This window comes from Cyprinodon variegatus, unplaced genomic scaffold (genome assembly GCF_000732505.1).
Source record: "Cyprinodon variegatus isolate N-32 unplaced genomic scaffold, C_variegatus-1.0 Scaffold397, whole genome shotgun sequence".
Classification (NCBI taxonomy): domain Eukaryota; kingdom Metazoa; phylum Chordata; class Actinopteri; order Cyprinodontiformes; family Cyprinodontidae; genus Cyprinodon; species Cyprinodon variegatus.
The window spans coordinates 334,188-355,435 of record NW_015150850.1 but is presented as its reverse complement, the minus strand read 5'-3'; the positions used below and the strand labels follow the sequence as shown (position 1 = coordinate 355,435).

Below are 21,248 nucleotides of genomic sequence, written 5' to 3'. Positions count from 1 at the left end.
TATCTATCTATCTATCTATCTATCTATCTATCTATCTATCTATCTATCTATCTATCTATCTATCTATCTATCTATCGTGTAAACTTCTGAACTATTAAGTTATGTAATTTCTGTTTCATGTTCCTCATGATAGAGGGGGCGTGTTGGCTCTTGCGGGAATCTTATTGGTCCAATCGTATGACCCCATAGATTGACAGGAATTCCATCCAATAAGCGGCGGCGGCTGGTCCCGCCCCTCCTCGGCCACTAGGGCGACATTGAAGGGAACATTTGTTCAGGACGGGGAGCTGCGCCGTTATGTCGCCTGGCTGCTTATGTGTGTCGTAACACTTTGTTCTAGTCATTAAATCGGATTTAGACCGTCGCTGGGAACCCACCGTTTTTAGCTGGGCAGGTAAAGGATGTGTTTGGGGCTGCATTCGCTGATAGTTTTTCAAAGTTAAAAGCCATTTTCCCTGAAGAGAAGAGATTGTCTGAGGAGCTTCTCTCACTCGGTAAGATACTGCTGCTCAAACTCCTCAAGTTAACTAGCTAAAAAAAAAAGTAACGCCTGATTCTTATCTAAAGCAAGTTGTTAATATGCATACCATTCATGTAGCTACTTTCAATTACTTAGAAAATAGTTATTTTGAACGTTATACTTTCTTTTTTACTGTTAGGAATCTTTTTTCCTCCTTTTCATATTTCGTGTACATTCAGCTAATTCGGCTAACTCCTCCTTCAACGGTTTTTGTCAGGCTGTATCCTTAAGGCTCAAGTTTGTCTCTGCTACATTTAGCTAACTTTCATCCTAGTTATCTGTGGCAAAAAGAGGCTTTTCCAGTAATGAGGCACATGTTAGAGAAACTATGTGCTAAATGTTTGCTGCGCAGCCCTGCATGCCACAAACGGTGAAGAGGTGCCATTACGGTAATAATACAGTCTGGAGCAGTGAATCATTTACTTTTAAGACGGTTATTTTACTTCCCTGACGATAAGGGCTGCCCTGAAGACACCACAGCTACACTATAAACATGATTGCCTGGAAATGTAAAAGTTTGAAACTTTTATTTCCTATTTTTATGTATTAGTTGATCCCATCTAACATGGTGCAGGCAATGTAAACAAAGAAAAGACACTTCTCTTCCTTCTTTGCCCGTGGGACGCATATGCAAATGAGACAAAACAGAACATTTGCATAGAACATTTTGTACAACTTTTGATTCCATAGATATACACGCTACTACTTTCCCTGCTTATGTTGTGAACCTGAGTTAATGCATGTATTAGTTTCTTAATTGGTGCTTTTTACAGGAAACTGTATAACATCCAAACATTTAAGAAAATAAGTGTTATTAGATAATAAACAAAGATTAGTCACCTCAACACCTCTTTAAGTGCAAGTACTTCCCAGAATTGATTATTCCTCTACCAAAAAGTTAATATAGTTTGCTCTAATATCCCTTTGTTTATCACCCTATAAATATTCATCTATTTCCAACCTTATAACACAGTTGCAAATGGAAACTCTACCAACAGTAGGTAGTATATAATTTAGCAAGTTAGTAAATCATCCACATAACCGCAGAATTCCAAAATTTCTGAAATAATTCCTTGCCATACTTTAAAGGTATATTAGTTTTCCCTGATTTAAGCATGAAAAGTCCAAGGCAGGAGTATCCCTTCCCTACCCCCACCTGTTGCTGGCTGAAAGTAGGCTCCTTTGCTTTTTTGTTACTGTTAAAAGAAACTGATGCTTATATGATGTGTGTGTGTATATTTAAACAGGAAAACAAAAAAAAAATGTTTAAACAGGAAAACAAAAAGAAGTCCATTTGTCTGGTCTAATTATCAGCAGGGTCATCAATCAAGACCGGCTACGTCCAGATGTTTCAGCATTTGAATGTTGTTTAGATTTGGAGCTGATTCCAAGATTCACTGGGACAAAATTTGACAGCTTATTTAGTACAAGCTCTCAACATAACTGAAACCATTTACGAGACCGACTCTGGTAACTTCCTGGACTTGTTGGATATTTTTTGCTCATTCTATTACAGGTTATGATATCACTTGAACTTAAATCAGAACGAGCATACTGCGGCTACATCTGCCTCTTTAATCAACAGTTATATGGTTTCTTTACATGGATTTTGCTACATTGCATGCAGGACTCTTGTGCAGTGTGATGATCATGGCCTCTCCTCTCAACTTACAGGTCTTGATAAGAACGCTATTCATCGCAGCTGCAGGCCATTTGCTGATGGGTACATACTGTGGAGAGGCACACAAGGAGCGCAGGGAAGCGTCGACACGAGACTGGAACTGTGAAAGAATGAAGACAAGCTAGATACCTTTCCTCGCCATTAAACCTTTGATCATTAAAAAAACAGTTACTGAAGCTCATCTTTGAGAAAGGGTCTTAAACAAAACACAATAACTGAGCCCTTTCAAAATGAGTGTAGAAGGATATCAGTACAGAGCGCTTTATGAATACAAGAAAGAGAGGGAGGAAGATATTGATCTACATGTGGGGGACATCCTGTTGGTAAGCAAGGGAGCTCTGGTAGCTCTCGGCTACAGCGACGGCCTGGAACAGCAGCCGCAGAAGATTGGTTGGCTACCGGGTTTTAACGAGACCACGCAGGAAAAAGGGGACTTTCCAGGGACTTATGTAGAGTATGTCGGGAAGAAATGGATCTCACCTCCAACACCCAAGCCCAGGCCCCTCAGACCCTTACCTCTAGCTCCAGGAAACTTCAAAGGAGACGCAGATTCTGATTCAGATCAAGGTGAGTTTCTCTTTTAAGATGCAGAAGAGCGGAAACTTGAACTTTAGCATAAATTGGTATTTAGCTTCACTAAAACGGAACCTAACTCAGATCTCTGAGAATAATGGAGTCTGTGTGTATTCACGGTACAGTTAGAAAACCTGTCTGTATACAGCATATGGCCCGGTGGATATCATCTGTTATCCTTCTCGATCATGGAGGATTGGAATGTCCATATCAGCCTGAAGGCAAATCCTTAGATTTGTGGATCTAGACATGTTGGGGCAAGATTCTTTTGCTGCTATTAAAGCTGTAGGGTTTTTTTTTAGGTAGGTTTCTAGCAGCTTTAAAAAGACAAAGAATGGAATTGTGGTTGATGCTTGTTTTCAAAGTAAAATAACTCAAGTCACATTTGAAGGAAAACCTTTGAACAATGACTTTTAAAGTCTTGACACAAGTTCTTAGTTGAGTTTAGGTCTGTGTTTAGATTTCTCCACAGCATGAGGCCGCCACCACCATGTTTCATCAGAGGGATGCTTTGTGAGGAAGCTGTGGAGAGTTTTTACTGTGATCTAAAGTTAATTTTGGTCTACTCTGACCTGAGGACATTAATACAGTTGGTACAACGGATGGGGTGTTATGATTAGTTAACAGTCCTTTAGTCAAATTAAATTTAGAATAGGAGAAAAAATGCCTTGGTTGTCCCACAGTGGGGAAATTCTGGTGTGACAGGACTTGGTTATTCTCTAAGGCACTCGTTATTTAATGTAGAATATTAATGCAGACGTTGGTGATTATAGAAGTTTTTAGGAGTTTGACAAAAACATGCATAAAGCAGAATTAACAGTTCTAATGACAGAAAAATCCAACCACTAATAATTTATTTAGTAATGCGTAGTTTGCTTCAGATACAGTAGGGTTATGGTTTGCTTGGTTTTGTTTGTGCAAAGCACAGAAACTGTAAAATGACAAATGTGAAAAGCTTGGGAGTTTTTCTTTTCTTCTTTTTGGAGGAAAATAAAGCGAAATAGTGTACAGAGTGTCTATTGTTAAACTGAATTAGTCCCTATCACAACAACACAATGTCTCTGATTCAGCATCTTAGGAGAAAGCAGCCTCTGTTGTGCATTCAGTCCACCAAAACCAAAACGGGTCGTGTTTAGCTTCACTTTTCTACCTTATTGTTCAGTTTCTTATCTGATTACAGTTTTGTTTTTTGGGAAGAGGGGGGGCTCTATAAATATTTTTCTTCAAAATTTTATTTAAGAACAAATATATATTCCTTAGGTCTTAGTTGAGATATTTGTCCCGTAATGTGACGTGAGACGAGGTTTTTCTGGCTCATTACGAATCCTTTGAAATCTCAGCCCATTCTCGGCCCAGGCCACAGCTATGAAGCACAATTAAAACTCGCCTCTGTTTTGATGAGGCAGAGGCTCGCACGGACTCGCACTCAAACCCTGCCCGCGCGCCTAAAGAGCTGCCGGGGCTGCCAGGTTTCCAGTTTCTGCTCTTTGTGGTGTGATTGTGAAATTCTTTGCTGCGGTTTGCTGGGTGAGCCAGGGGGTGGGGGGGTGGGGTGGGGGAGTTTAATGGCTGTGTCGTGGTTGAGGGGCAGCAGGGCTGAGCCTGGAGCGAGTGGGAATATAGCGGAGGGAGAAGAAAAGTCTCTGTGTCCTGGACTGTGGGAGATGGGGGGGTCGCCCTGGGGTTGTGGGGAAAAGAGCATGTGCTCTTGTGCTAACTGGAGAGATGGTGGGGATACTGTGTGCAGGGATCAGTGCTGGGGCAGAGCAGGGGGCTTGGCACAGGGACTGAAGCAGGGGATAGGGTAGACGGAGGGGGCTATGGGAGGAACCAGGCCTGTCCATGCTCAAGGGGCTTTGAAGAGGGTCTTGTTGCTCCCAGAGTGTTTGTGATTTATTGCCCACCACTGAGGGATCCAACTCCCTTCCTCCTACACCAAAGCCCCCCTTTTTTTCTTCTTCTTCTTCCCTCTCCCTTTTTTTTATGTTTTGATAGTTCCTACAGTCAGCTCTGCGAGGGCAGAGAAGGTGGAGAATTGAGGCTTAGAAAGGGGCCTCTCTTCTCTGAGCCATGGGGGGAGGAGAGAGGTTTACATGAGTGCAGCAGATGTGGAGAGAGAAGAGGGCAGGGCTGGGAAACTATTCCGGCTCATTCCTGCTTGCTCCTTCTTTTTTTTTTTTTTTTTTTTTTTTTTTAGAAACATTAAAGTGTTGCTCCTTTGCTGGGCCTCTAAGCTAAGACAACATACAGTGCATGTGTTTGGGCCCGCCAAGTGCAAGGAACACGGTAACGTTGGGGTCACATGCAAGCATTGGGAAAAACTGATAACAAATCTTTTTTTTTTCTTCAAGAAACACTTTAAAGTGGAGTTTAGTTTTTCCAGCATTTAACTATGTTTTAATTGTTTAATTAACCTTCATACTTTGAGTGTTTCATGGAGCCACTGCGACGCAGCGCTTGTCTTAATGCCGGAGGAAAGTGAGAAGAGTTGCTTGTTCCTCTGCATGCTCAGTCTTGTTCCAAGAAATATTTGATGCCTGCAGACGATTTGCACACTGCGCCTTATTGCGAAGCATTTTACTATCTCATAGCACTGTATGTTGATGATGGCTTTCTAATAAAATACAGCTTTTTTTCTTTTGTTTTTTCTTTTTCTTTTGTTTTTAAGATTTAATATAATAGGATGGAACGATGGGTCTGTGCAGTAGGGACAGATCAGGGAAAGTGCTCCACATAGCTTGAGATTGAGATAATGCAGCTCTCCTTTTCTGGGCCTCTTTAGCATCCAGCCTGACTTCTGCCCTATTTAAGGCTTTTTATGTCTGTTACCCATTAAAAAATCTAGTAAAATGGTGTTTAGTAATTGTGGCAGAGGATTTATTACTTGTCCCCATTGGGGAAAAAAAACTAGACAAAAAGGCTACTATCATCCAGGTCAGCAGATTGACCTCAGCAGATGTTGATCATCTGCTCTGATCAATAATTTTTTTTCAGTTTTCAGTAATGCATTGGTGCCTCAGACTCCACGGCAGACTGATGTGTGGCTCTGTGATGAATCAGTATTGTGCTAAGTGTTGATTACAGTACAGCGGCGCACAATGCAACCAGACAATAAAGTGGAAGCACGCTAACTCGCACCACTCTGTCTGCCACTTTTACGCTGTCTGATAATAGATCGTACAGATGCTTTTTTTTATATATTGCTATTATATTATTCATTTGATATAAAATCTTTGGTAAATATTTCATGAAATCCTAGTGGTAATAATATTAACCTGCGTTCTGCACAGCTGGTGATGCTGCACTCTAATGGGGTAAGAAAGTCGTTATTTTTCCGAAATCTGATTATAAAAACGGGTATCTTATTGTTGTTATTATGGCAGTAATTGCATCAGGAGATTATTCTTTAACAATATCATGGGTTATAAGTGGCTTCATCCACTGTGCTTTATATGCTAACACCGTCACACCCTCATCAATTTGCTCTTTTGTTTGCTTCTAGGAACTTTAACACAAAGACCTGTTTGAGTTGAACTGCTGTCCTTCCCTGTAATGTAATTTAAAAACTCTATAAGATCTACGCTGAAATTCAATATTTTGTTCCTCCCAGCAAATTGCATTAGTGTGCAAATCCGCTGGGATTTGTAAGGAATTGCGTGCACGGGACCACGTATAGCTGCTCCATCACCTGATTTTGTGCAAAGAATGACGTCTGGATTGGAAAATCTTCTTTACTGGAGTTTGTCAAAGTCGGTGAGGAGGATTAAGAAAGAGAGCAAGGAAATAAAACCCAGAGAGTGGAGTGGTTGACCAGAAGGAGTGCAATGGGAGAGAGGCAAGATCAGAGCAAGACAATGATTAATGCTGTGTGTTGAAACTGAGACACATTACATAAATAGCATTTAAACATGGAAAATCTGCGGCAAATTTTAAAGCGTTTTATTTCCTTCCTCTGTCGGCTCATTGTGCTTCACAGTTCTCCTGAATGCACAGGCTTGTACCCATTAAAGCGCATGAACAGCTCAGCGGGGGGAAACTACGAGCAGTTACAGCTCACCCCATCAGCATAGCTTTAAGGAAGCAGTTGCATATCTTAAAACCGTTGTGGTCAAACAAACTTCTAGATTATAGCCCCATAAGTTGCTGCAGACTTGTAAAAAAAAAAAAAAAGATGGTATCTCATCTGAAGCGCACTAAAGTATTCACTTATGGACCAGATGGGCTTATAAACCTGCATATAAATATTTAAAAATGTGTTTCTTGTTTTAATTATATAAGTTAAGCTTGTAAAGTCACAACCTGTCACTGTTGGACCTGTTAACAGGATGCATTAAAATCACTGCACACTGTCCAGTGAAAATGAGACGCATAACTTATTATCCTATTGCTTGTAGGATTGATTTTTTTTTTTATCTCATCTATCCGTTTTAATTAAAGTCTTTTATGGCAGATTGCTCAGTAGAAAAGTACTCTTTATTGTTGTTTTATTTTTTTAAAGTCACACCAGGCCTATCCCTCATAAAGGGTTAAATTTCAGGCTCTAGCAACAGTCCTCTCATTGGCTCTTGCTTTACACCTGCATTGCCTCTTCCTTCCAGCAGGAGGAGACATTGTCTGCTTTTTTTCCCTACTGTGGTTCAAAGCTGCATCTTTTTTTTGTCTTATAAATCAGTTGTGATAAAGCCTCTCCTCAGTAATGCTTATACATAGGTCTTGTTGTAGGTCGTCTAATCTGTTACATTCACCCTCTGATTCAAACCTCATCCAGACAGAGAAATACTGTAACCTGAAAACGGTAGTTACCAGAGCAGACTCTCTAAATATATCCAAATAGCAGGCTATCTTTACAGATATTCCCCAGTCCCGTCCTGCCCACAGTCTACATTTCGTTCGTTGCAGACATGCCATTTGAGCCGGTGAGATTGCAGCCCCCCCCACAACTCACCACAAACACACTGCAGCTCTACCAGTGGCAGCTGCAAAGCCCTCCGTACCCCAGTGTTTGTCTGACTGCGTACTGATTGACTGAGGCCTCACTGCAAGCTGCCAACCATGCAAACCTGTAGCAGCATGCTTACGAGGCCACTGTCTCCTCGCTATTCTTTTCCAGGTTGCCACAGATACCGTCTTTCTTAGAAAAGTAAATAAAATTTCACAGTCTTCTGCCATGCAACTATTCGAACGTCTGTATTAAAAAAATGTTTTTATGCAAACATAACTTTTATGTTGGATTTAATCTTCCTTTTGTGTGGATTTTACCCAACTTGTTTATTTGGGTTAATTTCTAAAGCACTATAACTCACATTAAATGTCATCTCAAACACTATACCAGGCAAACGGGTCACATTAATATCCATTATACAGAGATATAGGATGAAACCAATCCAGCTCATACCATTGCAGCCTAATCTCATAGATGGCTTGAGATTAAATTACATAAAATGATTCAATCTATAATAGTTAAATGTATTTGAGCAGATATTGTCAGTTGTTAAATAAGTAATCTATTTAAGGAAGTCCAGCTGATTTAAGCCCCACCCCTCCACAAGGATCTGCCAACAGTTGACCCATATAAGCAAACCGTAATAAAAATTATTAAAACGGTTGTATCCGTCACGGTTGAATTATTACGACAGGAGAACGACCATCCTCGTTTTGCCAAAATAATTACCGAGCTCCAAATGAACACATCAGATTCATCCTTTTTATTACCGTGGGGTTTCCATGGTTACATACCTCGGCCAGCGTTGGATATGTTGATAACATCTGCTAGGGCATCTGAGGAATCGGCGCTGATAGCTCCAAGCATGTCCGCCATATTTTGTTCGATACTCGATACATTTCCATCGGCGCCAAAACTGTCACATCGTTGACAGTACTAAGAAGCAACTCTATCTAGTCTGCGCCGGTGTCACTCATATGCCTGGTCACTGACACAGCCCATAAACATTAGACCCTGGTTCACTTTGAAGATACGTCTTGTTGTGGCAGTTATCAGCCAGCTGTCAGAGAAATCACCCAGGATGCTCTTAGGTGTGTGGAAATATACGTCAAATTCCCAGAATTTTTCTAGAGAGCAGCATCTAGTACGTGGAATAGAAAGCTTGATACCTGCTACATGCGGAGTGGATGTTTTTGCAGTTTGATTTATGATTTTTATGGGTTTGATCTGTGAAAAAGCAGTTGGGTAGGGTTTCATTTTACCCCTGATAGTAAGCAGCGTTTCTTAGAAAATGGGTTGGCCGTCGGACGAAATCCGTGTTGGATGTCTTGTCATGGAGAAAGCTTAGACTTCTAAGGTGAGAGATGGCAGCACCGCGTGTCTCCATCTTTATTTAGGGAAACTTTGCTCCGTCTCAAAGTTTGCTACTTCTCAGAACCACCTCGTCCCTCTGGGTTTGCATTTCCAGTAATGTCTTCCAGATGACCACTTGTCCTTCGTGAAAGTTTGTGTGTTGTGTGGTCAGGAGGACTTAAGTAATCCTGTTTCTTCACACGCAGCATGGCAGCCGGAGCGGTGCGCCGGTTGGAGGATGTGGATTCGGTCGAGGCCGTTCATTATTCGCCTGATTGAACCGTGTTTGGCGGAAGCGGGCAGCGATGTTAATTATCATGCATTACTGAGAGCTGCACTTGTTTCATTTAATAGCAGATGTTTAAAATAGTAAAACATTTTTTTTCTTTTTAAGGCGAAGGCAGAAAGGAAAATATAGTTTATTGAAAGGCTCCATTCATGGGCCTGAAGTCTCATGATGGAACAGTTGAACCTTTCAGAAAAAAAAAAAAAACTTTTCAAAATACCCCTTTACAAATTCAAATAAAATCGTTGCCAAATCCTCCTCCTTTCATGTCCACACCTGGCTGCAGAGTTCTAAAGGCAAAATAAGTAAGGAGGAACAAAAATACCGTGGACCTGGCCAACCTCATGTCACAGGATATTTACTTGGTTCCTTCAGCGCTCTGCCCCTCCTGTTCTTGAATCGGACTTTTCTTTTCCTCTTTGAAAGCGGTTCTTTGGTCATGTACCTGCTGCCTTTGAAGCTCCGAGTGGTCCGTTGGTCAAACACTCAATCAGGCTCAGATGAATTGCTGCCATCTGTGATTTAGGAGTTTGTTTAAAATGTAAAAAAATGTCGATTTCTTAAAGTAATTACACTGTAACACTGCAATAAAGTTTTGTTAGCTCAGTTGACCCAACACAGTGCTTTAGAAACGTAATCATTCAAACTCTGCAGTTACTTTTTCTAGTGAAATCCCCTGAGAACGTTTGGGGTTTCAGTCAGAAAGAAATTAGTTGTACTCAAACCTATAACCACAAACTTCAATGTATTTTGGGGGGATTTTACACAACAGACAAAAAGAGAAAGAAGAGCATTTTTTAGAGAAGTAGGAGAACCTGCTCATGTGGGAGTCTGATGATGGGACAACTATAGGGTATGCTTTATGCAAATCTGGCCTTTTTGGCTAAAGAGAGAGCTGTTGTTAAATAGTCAGCGAACACATGCATTACACTAATCACATGCAATAGGAGGGCACACAAAATTAGATTGTCTCATTTACCAATTATTAGGAAGCCGCCTGCTTTAATAACGACCTCTGTTGACTTTGGTCTCCTCAGGTGTCTGTTTAATGGACTTGACGGAGCAGTTTTTCCTCCCAGAGACCGCTCCACCCTTGCTGACCCGACTGCTGGAAGCTATCGAGAGGAAAGGTGAGGCTTACATGTTAACAAGACAACCTGTCTACCTTTATATCCTGCTTAATTTGCTCGCCAATTAGCGGTTTAACAGAACCACATGACATGAGGTCTGTGTGCTCTTTCGTAGGTGTGGATAACCCAACTCTGTATCGAACATTCACTGCTGGAGGTGGACATGAAGTCAGGCAGTATTATGATTGTGGTAAGAAGCTTGTTTTTATTTTTATTTCCAGTCTTGGGTTCTAATCAGCTAGTGTGAACCTTGTAAGTTTCCAGTGAGTGAGGCTAGTACATACAGAGGAAGTTTCAGAAAAGAAAGGGGTTAGGTTTGCACATACATGACGTTACTAACACAAAGAACTGTGGTTTTCCCACAAATGAGCATGTCTGCAGGCTGAAAACGAGCATTGTGATGCGTTTCAGATCCTCCCGCTGCAGAGCTGGACCAGTTGGAGCTCTCTGCCCTGTGCGACGGTCTGCGTAGGTACCTGCAGGATCTCCCTCAGCCCATTATACCAGCTGCCGTCCATGCTCAGATGATCCACACGGCCAAAGGTAGGTGCCACCAAACAGGTTTAGTGATCATTTATGTACAGGGTTCAATATAGAATTGCTGACGTAATGTACCCTCCCCGACTGTACATCACGTTCTGTTAGCAGAAAACCACAAAAGCTTGTCTTTGCCCTCCCCTTTTCCATTCTAACTTTTTTTTTTTTCATTCTTTTTTTCTTTGTTGTTCTGGGAGCGCATGCTGTGGTGGTGTTTTTTTTCCTTTTTTTCGGCTTTTTTTTTTTTTTTTTTTTTTTTTTTTTTTGTGAGGAGAGGAGAAAAAAAGTCACCTCCCTGTGTTCTGCTGCTCTGCATTCTCTTGCTGTCACATGGCCAGAAACAGGATATCTGTGGTTAATAGGAACTAAAACAAGCCTGAAAGTTTATCTCTGCCATCTCCAAGCAGCCAATCACCTGCTAGTGTACCTTACACTCATTCTCAACCACACAATCTCTCAGCGGTTTTCAAGACAAAAAAACTGCATGACTTATTTTTCCATCTCCTTGTTTGAAGAACACGCTTTCATTTCATGCCGCTCGTCTTCCGAAGCAGATCTGTGCTGAGCGTTTCATCCATCTGACCCAAAGCCTGCTCTTCATCTTTTCCAACAGAGGTGGTGAACCCCGAGGAATGCGCCCAGCTGCTACGCCGCATCGCCAGCTCTCCGACCCTGCCGCCCCAATACTGGCTCACTCTCCAGTGTCTGCTCAGGCACTTTGCTAGAGTGTGCCAGAACGGGTCCAAGAACCTCCTCACTGCCAGATCGCTTGGCGAGATCTTCAGCCCCGTGCTTTTTAGACAGCAACCCACCAGGTGAATATCAGAGCAGAGTGGGCTCACACATTGCTGCTAGATGCTGGGGTTTGTCAAATATAGATAGACTGCAGACAGACAGGCTCAGTCATGTAATACTGACAGATTCAAATGCATGCACATAGCAGCCTGCCAGGCTCTGGTGGATTTTAGCCTTAAGCAAACATAGGTTGCAGCTTTTCTTCTTAGCTCTTGCAATTTAAGTAGCTAAGCCTGAATTACTATCAGATTGAAACTAGAGCGGCAGAAAGCACCGCTCAGACTGTGCAACCTTTAACTTGCCATTTTCTGTCTTTTCTCACCTCCTACAGTTGTGAACCCAGTCTGGATGCTTTCATCAAGATCATCGAGGTTCTGGTGACCAGCGAGTGGAGTGAAAGTCAGGCTGCTCCAGGTAGCTGCTCTCCCTCTTTCTCACATGTCATCCATCATTTACAAAGATCTATCCGATGCAACATTGCTTTACTTTGCATCGCTGCTTTTAGAGGGGAACCTTTAGAGATCTGTGCATTATTAATCAGTGGGTGCAGAAAATGAACGTTAAGCTCCTGCAGGGAAGTAAACTGCTGCACAACTCAGACTGAGAGTTGTGCTATTATTAGCTCAACTTTAGGCATTTTGACTTGCAACTGCAGAAGTTGCAAATCTCAACTTCTAGATTTATTTCAATGCAAAGGGGTAATATTATATAGGATGCGGTTTTGAACCTGTGGAAAAATGTGTACATTTCCATGAAACCTTTGATCCTAAAGGTGGTTTATTAATATAATTTTTTGTTTATATACCAAACAGGGTATTTAAACCTGCATATTCTTTAACCAGGGCAAAAGTCTTTTATTTTCTTTACCCAGTAATTCTAGATTTTTGCATGTTGAATAATTCAGTTTAGATTTTGCTAACTGTAAACAATGTTTACCTTTAGTTGAACCTAATGAGTTTGTTCTGAAGTCAAAAAAGGCAGGTGGGTAGTCTCCAATCAGGGACTAAATTTAGCAGGATGCTGTTTGAGTATTTACAAAACCTGCAGATAAAAACAACCCAACTTTGTCAGTGCTTCTCAGGTTTCTATGATGGTGTTAAGTGTGTCAAAGTGAACTTTTTTGCATCGGGATGGAGTCAAATTTGAGTTGGTAGACTTTATTTGGCAAGGCAGAATGGGGGCTTTGTTTTTGTTTGAAAGTAGTTTCGGTAATGCGTCATTGCAAAGTGAAATTTGCATTTGCTCGATGTCCTGTTTTTTTTTTTTTTTTTTGACTGGATTAGACCAGTATGCAGCCTGTTCGGAGATATTGTGGTTTTTTTTTCTGGGTGTATTCTCTCATGGCTGGCCTTATACACTGGAAACAGAGGTTAGTTTCAAAGCTGTCTACGGTGGTCTGCTTAAGAGCTGCTCTGGTAGGAGGCTGCAATGTGTTGCGTGTGACACGTCTGTTTTTACAGGGCTTGTTAAAAGCACTGTTGTTGGCTCGCCCACGGGCCACAGCCTGACCGTAGCTGTTTAAACATTTTTATTACCTGTTGGCGCTATTTATAACGCTGCTGTGCTTTGACTGCTCTCAGCTTTTGGTAATTTGCACCTGTAAGAACACTTTAGTGGACGGAGGCACTAAACTTTTTTAGAACAATTTCCAGTAGAAAAGATTTCATTTGGGGAAAGAAAAGCACAAAAGAAAAAGTTCAGATATCATTGTTAGTCTTAAAAGTGACAAGTAAAGCACATTTTAAAACAAAATAAAAAAAGATGGAGATACTTTACATTTTAGACAGAAAAAGGAATTAAACTGCTTATATTTCAAATGGATAAGGTCTCCTGCAGCTGAAATATTCACATATGGATCATTATCATATCAGTCATGATAAGCATCTAGTTATCTACCATCTTTTCACATAGATATTAATATATTGAGAACAAATGCAACTGATTCTATTTGTAGCTTCCAGTTTTTTTCCTATGTGCAGAATTAGTAAGCTTTGCTAACTGTAGTTTTAAAACGGCACTGACTTAATAAGATTAAATATGCTACTTATTTAACTTCTCTGCTTCTAAGGCTACATATTTTTATTTTTATCTTTTGAGCATTCTTGCAGCCAGCTGACTGGCAGTGAGCAGATACAGGTTTGAAACTCTCTGTTCCCTGTTTCTAAGCACATGACCCGGTCAGACAGATGAAGGCTCAGGTGTGCCAGGTTTCAGTCATCTGTCTCACACAAACACTAAAAGAAGAGGAGGGAGCCCACTCTGTAAACACACATGTTCAGAATGTGTGTGTTTTGTGAATGACCTGTGTGTGTGTGTGTGTGCGTTAAAGGGTGTCTGCATGCCTCCTCCCAGTTACTGCAAGCCTATTTTAAGGAGGCGTCAAAAGGCCCACTTAGATTCGGTTGGCTAGAGAGTCGGCCTGCGCCACAGAGGACTACTTGTTAACTGAGGACAGCCTCCTCCCCTCCGCCTGGATATCCACATGTCCTGCCCCTCAAAGGGCTCAGTCAGCAAATATTTGAAAGTTTGCAACTTAATCATGAGACTGAACACCCCCTAGAACCTTTCCCTCCCACTTTGTCCTTTACAAAAAGGAGAAAAAAAAGAAAGAGGGAGTGACAGAAACTTGAGACGTGGGTTTAGAGCAGACCTGAGCGACACCGGAGCAGCTACTGCTAATCATTAACTATCTGCCTCCACACGAGCAGGCCTCAGGCTCACGCACCTCAGAGAGGGAAACGAGGAGAGGGAGGCTCAGAGCCGGAACTGAACACTCAGTCAGTCAGACTGAGCGGAGCGAGCGAGTGAGTCAGTCACACTCAGCCGGTCGCACGCGGCACCTGCCCCAGAGCCCAGCGGATTATCTGGATTTCATTAAGAAGCGCGCAAAGCCGCAACCTTTTCAAGAAATCAAGCCGGCTATTTCTTCAAACCGGGCAGAGCAAGCTATGACATGGAGCTCTACTGGACAGCCTGAGTTCAGCTCTTCCCTGCTGGATTTAATTTAACCTGTGGATCTGAAAGAGAAAACAGAGACTTTTTTTCAAATTTATTTTTTATGCAGCAAGAGATGCACAACTTACAACGTGAGTTTGAAGAGTGCCCCCCCTATTTGTCTTTTACCCTGCAGGCTTTTACAAAAAAAGAGAGAAACCGGAGTTTAAAACAAACGCAGAAGAAGATGAGTTAGCGTTTGTTTCTTTAATGTTGTCAGCCGTGTTGGAGCCGTGGGCTCACTAGCCACAGGCAGCTGCTTAGGCTATGACTGCATATGCAACACTGCTTTAACTTTAATGTGCCTTTCCCACCGCACACCGACGCCTCTGGAACCTTCAGATTATTTTTAGACGCGCTGCCTCAAGAGGATCTAAATAATTAAAAATGTAAAAGAACTCTTAAACCTCCCAGCTAAGGAAGTTGCTGGAATGAGTGTTAGTTTTAACACAAAAAAAACAAAACTGTAGTTTAATTATTGCTCAGCTATTAGTTCCTATTTTATCCAACAATTGAACTATTTTTTAAAGCTGCCATTCTGTCAGTGCTAACTCCTATTTCTATTTCCATACATGTATTTATTTCTTCTATTTTATTAAGTTTTTTTTTTTTTTTGGGAGCCTCCCTCATTTCTTTACATAATTTTGTAAAATCTCCTTAAACAAATCTGGGAAGTATGAAAACCGGCTTTCCCTTGAATCCTTAATTCTCTTCCAGGAGCCGGTTCTATTTTGACTTCACTTAGGAAATCTGGCAGGCTATCTTTGTCACGTCGGGTGTCATGCTGCGGGATTACAGGCGTATTTCAGAGCCCTGGGTTAGCTCTGACCTGGACCAGGCATTATAATTCAGCTGCGTACGTGCTGCAGCAGCAGACCTGGCTTTGTCTGCGTGCCAGCAGTGGGAGGGGCCCAGCGTCCGCGCGACACACGCAGGGAGGAGGGGCCGAGCAACCTGCAGGAGAGCAAGTGCACAGGCTCCACAGAGGGAGACGGGGATGCGTGAGGAAAAGCATGAATCGAGCTGCAGGATCTTATCTTCTCCTGCCATCTCTCCTGCTGCTGCTCGCCAAGCTGATTTGCTTTTAAGGCTGGAAGCTGCAGAGTGGAAAATATGATCACGGTCTGCCGGGTTTTTAGAAAATTAACGGGCGTTTAAAAGGAAAAAGTGCTTCTAAAATGACCTCATCCGTCTCAGGAAATAAAAGATGCAGGAGCGCTTGGTGACTGACCCCCCTTTGTGATTGGCTGTGGTGAGTGATGTAACACGTTACCGAGCAGGCTGCCTCTTAATGGCTTTTTTTCAAATCACTGTTTAGCTGCTTGAGCTGTAAAGTGTTAATGTTCCTCCTTGGAGGAAAAAAAAAAAAAAATGGATGGTGCAGCATGCTTCTGTGTTGGGCCGCTTTCTTATTCTGGGACTGAGAAATTTCCAGTCGTTTCTCGATGAACCGTGGGTTTGGTTGGTAGCAGAAAACCATGTGCCGGGGTTGCAACGCTCGGCTGCAATGAAACAGATCAAACAGCTTGTATTTTGTTTGATTTTTATGGCTGAAAGCATCCGAGAAGTTAATCCTGCTATTAGTGTCAAGCGAAGAAATTCTGCAAGGTTGACCGCTGCAGAGCCAACTACCTTAGCTTAATCTGTGCTAGCCTCTCTAAAACCACTGGCTTTGACTGTTAAAGGTTTATTCACTGTAGATCCATAGAACAGAATTGGGTTATCCCACATCAAAGCTCAGACTGAAGAGGATCTGTTCGTCAGCTGCTGTAGGTTTAAGGTGGTGAGCCGTGTTTTTTCCACTGATCTCCAGGCGTTTGTGCGCATTGTTGTCTCAGAAAGATGCACTCCTGCATTTGCAGCAAGGAATATTTATAGACTGCTTCTTTCTTCAATGAAATTCATTCTGCCTGACTCACGCTCTCTCTCCTCCCGCTGTTGGAGCGTTTCATTATCCCCGTTTGATCAATTGGAGGAAGAAAAAACTAATAAGCCTGCAGAACAATGCTTGATTTATCTCACATGGGTTGATATGTATTTTGTAGTTTTTCAAGCAAAAGTAAAAAAAAATCTTCTAAGGCTCCTTTAATGTAAAATAGGAGGATAAAGTATCAAATATTAAAGGTCTCCTTTCTCCCTCTTTTTGCCTCAACAGCTCTACCTCCAAAACCACCCAAACCCACGTCTGTGACTAACAACGGTATGAACAACAACATGGCTCTCCAGGACGCCGAATGGTACTGGGGGGACATCTCTAGGGAGGAAGTCAATGAGAAACTGAGGGACACTGCAGACGGTACGTTTTTGGTGCGGGACGCCTCAACTAAAATGCACGGAGACTACACTCTGACTCTAAGGTGAGTCGATCGTCCTTCACACCTGTCGTTCATTTTCATTTCCTCTCATGTCCTGCTGGTCGATTTAACCCATCGTCACCTTTTCATTCGTCCGTTTGCTTTACAGGAAAGGAGGCAACAACAAGCTGATTAAGATATTCCACCGGGACGGGAAGTACGGCTTCTCGGATCCTCTGACTTTTAGCTCCGTCGTGGAGCTCATCAACCACTATCGGAACGAGTCCTTGGCTCAGTACAACCCCAAGCTAGACGTCAAGCTGCTTTATCCCGTCTCCAAACACCAGCAGGTAGGAAGCCGGCTCATGGAGGAGCAGCGTTGCCTTTCAAACAAACCTCCGCTTGTAACCTAACAGCAACTTTCAATCCGTCATCAGGATCAGGTGGTGAAAGAGGACAACATTGAAGCAGTGGGGAGGAAGCTGTGTGAATACCACCAGCAGTACCAGGAGAAGAACAAAGAGTACGACCGTCTGTATGAGGAATACACCAGAACGTCACAGGTGAGAGGCAGCTGCAGTCCAGCCCACAGCAGCAGCTTTTAGGCCGGATTTTGTTCTCTAGTGCTTATTTATCATTGTTCTTACAGGAAATCCAAATGAAACGGACAGCGATAGAAGCCTTCAACGAAACTATAAAGATATTCGAGGAGCAATGTCAGACGCAAGAGCGGTACAGCAAAGAGTATATCGAGAAGTTTAGGAGAGAAGGAAATGACAAGGAGATCCAGAGGTGAGAATGGCGCCAAAACAAGCCGCTTCGACTCCGAAAACCTCAGAAACCGAAAGCATGTTTGATCTAAATGTTTGCTTCCTTTTCTGCAGAATTATGGGTAACTACGAGAAGTTGAAATCAAGGATTAGCGAAATCGTCGACAGCAAGCGCAGGCTGGAGGAAGACCTGAAGAAACAGGCGGCGGATTACAGAGAGATCGACAAGAGGATGAACAGCATCAAGCCTGACCTCATCCAGCTCCGCAAGACCAGAGACCAGTACCTCATGTGAGTAGAGTCAGCAGTCGGAACATGAATCCTCACAGATATGACTGTGTAAACCGTTCATTCTGTTCCTAACATCCCTGCTTTCTGTCCGGCAGGTGGTTGACTCAGAAAGGAGTCCGACAGAAAAAACTCAACGAGTGGCTGGGAATCAAGAACGAGAACACAGAAGAGTAAGCATCAAACCAAACCAAAACTGCACAGTGTTTGTTGTCTTGTTTTTCCACCACCATCACAGCTAACTCTTTGCGACTTCCCGCTCTTTAGTCAATATTCAATGGTTGATGACGATGAGGATCTCCCACATCACGACGAGCGGACCTGGAGGCTGGGCAACATCAATCGGCTCCAGGCCGAGGCTCTGCTCCAAGGAAAGAGAGACGGAACATTCCTGGTCCGGGACAGCAGCAAAGCAGGCTGCTACGCCTGCAGTGTTGTGTATGTATCCACCTCATTACGCCTTATTTAAACGTGAATAGTTCATAGCTCATCTTTATTTTAAAAAGAAACTCTTCAACCATTTTAGCTAGCATACTTTGAGTGTTAATGTTAATGATTAGATTTCCAGTTAATGTAGCACAGGTGGTGACGTTTGTCCTCTCTTTGCAGGGTGGAAGGCGAGGTGAAGCACTGCGTCATTAACAAGACCCCCTCGGGCTTTGGCTTTGCAGAGCCGTATAATCTGTACGGCTCTTTGAAAGAACTCGTACTTCACTACCAGCACACGTCTTTGGTCCAGCACAATGACTCACTGAATGTCACGCTAGCGTACCCCGTTTACGCCCAGCAGAGACGGTGAGGACCCGGACGTTTTGGGTTTTTTTCTTTCTTTTGGCACGGACGGCAAAGATTTACGAGCCTCGCTGGAGCGGGAGACACGCAGTGGACTCCATGATAACTTCTCGATAAATGAGAGAGAAAAAGGCTGCGGATGTGCTCCAACGCCCGGCTCGGACTTGGAAACCGGAGGGGGAAAAAAAAGGACACCATTAAAAGCCTGAAAACATTTCAGAGACTTTGCCACGAAAAACCTGAGGCGAGTCTGAATGTAGATCTCTTTATTTTTTTCGTGGGGGCACAGAATCCGACGGATCACTGCTGAACTCCCCCCTACAAGAGAAGGACATTTGAGGCCTTTTCGGTTTTTTTTCCCCCCAGTGGTGCTCGCCTGCTTTGGAAGCTTTACCAGCCGGCATGTTCAACCACAGCAGATGAAAACTCTCCGGCTAACACTTCGTTTGACGGCTTCCCCCTCTCATCATCGACATGCATTTCTTTCTTCCTTTCTTTCTCTACGTGTGTGCGTGCGTTTTTTGTTTGTTTGTGTGGACTGTCCATGTGACCAAACCCATAGAATCGGGAGACCGTGCGACGTTGGAAGACTGTAACACATTAGCTTGTGTTATCGGTCCAGCAACAGACCATGGATGAAAATGTAGCAAAATGGCACTTTTTTTCTTCTTCTTTTTTTTTATCCATGTAATTTTTTTTGTAATGGTTTGAAAACAACTCTTATGAACTTCTAAGAGAAGCGTAGAGATGGAGAAGCCTGCATCCTGCCTTCTCATAAAGCATTAAGAGTGCAGAAGCAAACTTGATCTTAAGGGGGGGGTTCAGGTGAAACTATGAATGGACTATTTCATGTACATATGTGATGAAACAAAGTGCACCATACCAAAAAGGATCAGTTCCTGTTTTAGTTATATTCTGATCAGCTATGCAATTCTTTCTCCATTTGTACTTAAGAATTGTTTAACTGTTGCAACCCACAATATAAGCTTGTTTTATCGCTTGAAAAAGTATCTTTTCCTGTGTAAATATCCAAGAGGATATTCTTGTTTCAAAACGCCAAGCTACCGTACCGACGAAAAGAAAACAAGAAAGCTTACGATTTCTAAAGATAATAATAATAATAATGGTAACATACACTTTATTGTAAATTACTTTAACAGCTGGTATACAGATGGAAAAGATGAGTATTTTTTATTTTCTTGCTTCAAACTAAAGTTCCTCTCAGGCAAAGCCTTTTTTTTTTTTTTGAGCTGCTTCAGTGAAGAGCGTTATGGCGTGCAGTTCTCTGTTTGGAGGAGCACTCGGAGAATTCGGGGGTGGGGTGGGGGGGGACTGGTTGGGGATTGTATGACCCATATCACCACCAAAACAGCAGTAGAGATTTATTTTGTTATAAAATAGATATGTTCCCATATGAGAATAGAAGATCAATTTACATTTTACACTTTGTATATTTTTCTGTATCAGAAAATGTTTACATGGGTGGATCAGCTCATTTCAGAAACTAATTTTTCATCGGACGCCGTGTGAAAGTGGCGGAGGTCCTTTTTAAATGATTAAAAATAAATAATAAAAAAAAATGGCAACAGCTCAACTACAGTTTCCTTCCTCGTCTTTAATTTAAAGTATCTTTGAGTGAAAAAGGAAAATAAAGGTACACAAGCAAAGCCAAACGATGAAATCTCTGCCACTAGTGACGCGTCTGTGGATCTCCACCTGTAACGTGCATGCTACCATGAGAGCTGTGGAGTTAGATTTAACGTATGAGCTGGGAAAGCAGAATGTGATTGTTTCTATTTTCACCAGAACCACAGAGTTTGATGAATTCCCTCTTTTTGTTGTGTTTTTTTTTTTTTTTTTTTATACACGCGTCATGCTCGTCCAAACCGGCTAAATCTGTGTACCCCTAAAGGCAGAACTGTTTCAACTATGGTACTACGCAGCTCAGTTCAATGTGCTACGGATGAAAATTGAATTTTTAGCACATTCTGGGTTTTATTGCATTTATAAAAAAGAACATCTGTAATATTGGACATTTGCTACGAGTCTAATCTAATTTACCTCACAACAGCTGCTGGCACAAATGTTTTTTTTTTTTTTATTGTTTTTCACAATCGCAGACAACATGCACCTTTTCTGCCTCAATGCCGGGTTGTATGATTGCTCTGTTTTGTTTTTTTTTTCCTTTTGTGTCCCGCACATGATGATCGGATTGATATTTGCCAGTGTTCCTCCGTTTGGCTTTGAATCTGTATTGGGCTTTGTTAAAACAACAAATAAAACACTTCTTTTT

At 42.2% G+C, this 21,248-nt stretch overlaps 1 protein-coding gene across 3 annotated transcripts; it reads left to right on the top strand.

Moving 5' to 3' along the window:
• Nucleotides 1–265: 265 nt before the first annotated feature.
• On the top strand, nt 266–19,135 carry LOC107092854 (phosphatidylinositol 3-kinase regulatory subunit alpha). Of its 3 annotated transcripts, XM_015387528.1 has the most exons (15): nt 266–494; nt 2,195–2,768; nt 10,393–10,485; nt 10,601–10,675; nt 10,897–11,028; nt 11,636–11,837; nt 12,149–12,231; nt 16,967–17,168; nt 17,275–17,455; nt 17,543–17,668; nt 17,755–17,897; nt 17,990–18,166; nt 18,262–18,336; nt 18,431–18,601; nt 18,773–19,135. In XM_015387528.1, the coding sequence occupies exons 2-15, from the start codon at nt 2,432–2,434 to the stop codon at nt 18,960–18,962; spliced, it is 2,187 nt and encodes a 728-aa protein (XP_015243014.1). In that variant the 5' UTR covers nt 266–494; nt 2,195–2,431; the 3' UTR covers nt 18,963–19,135. The 3 variants fall into 3 exon arrangements, with proteins under 3 accessions (XP_015243014.1, XP_015243015.1, XP_015243016.1); XM_015387529.1 differs by lacking the exons at nt 266–494; nt 2,195–2,768; nt 10,393–10,485; ... (2 more) ...; nt 11,636–11,837; nt 12,149–12,231 and adding an exon at nt 14,850–14,903; XM_015387530.1 differs by lacking the exons at nt 266–494; nt 2,195–2,768; nt 10,393–10,485; ... (2 more) ...; nt 11,636–11,837; nt 12,149–12,231 and adding an exon at nt 15,823–16,063.
• Nucleotides 19,136–21,248: the final 2,113 nt, after the last annotated feature.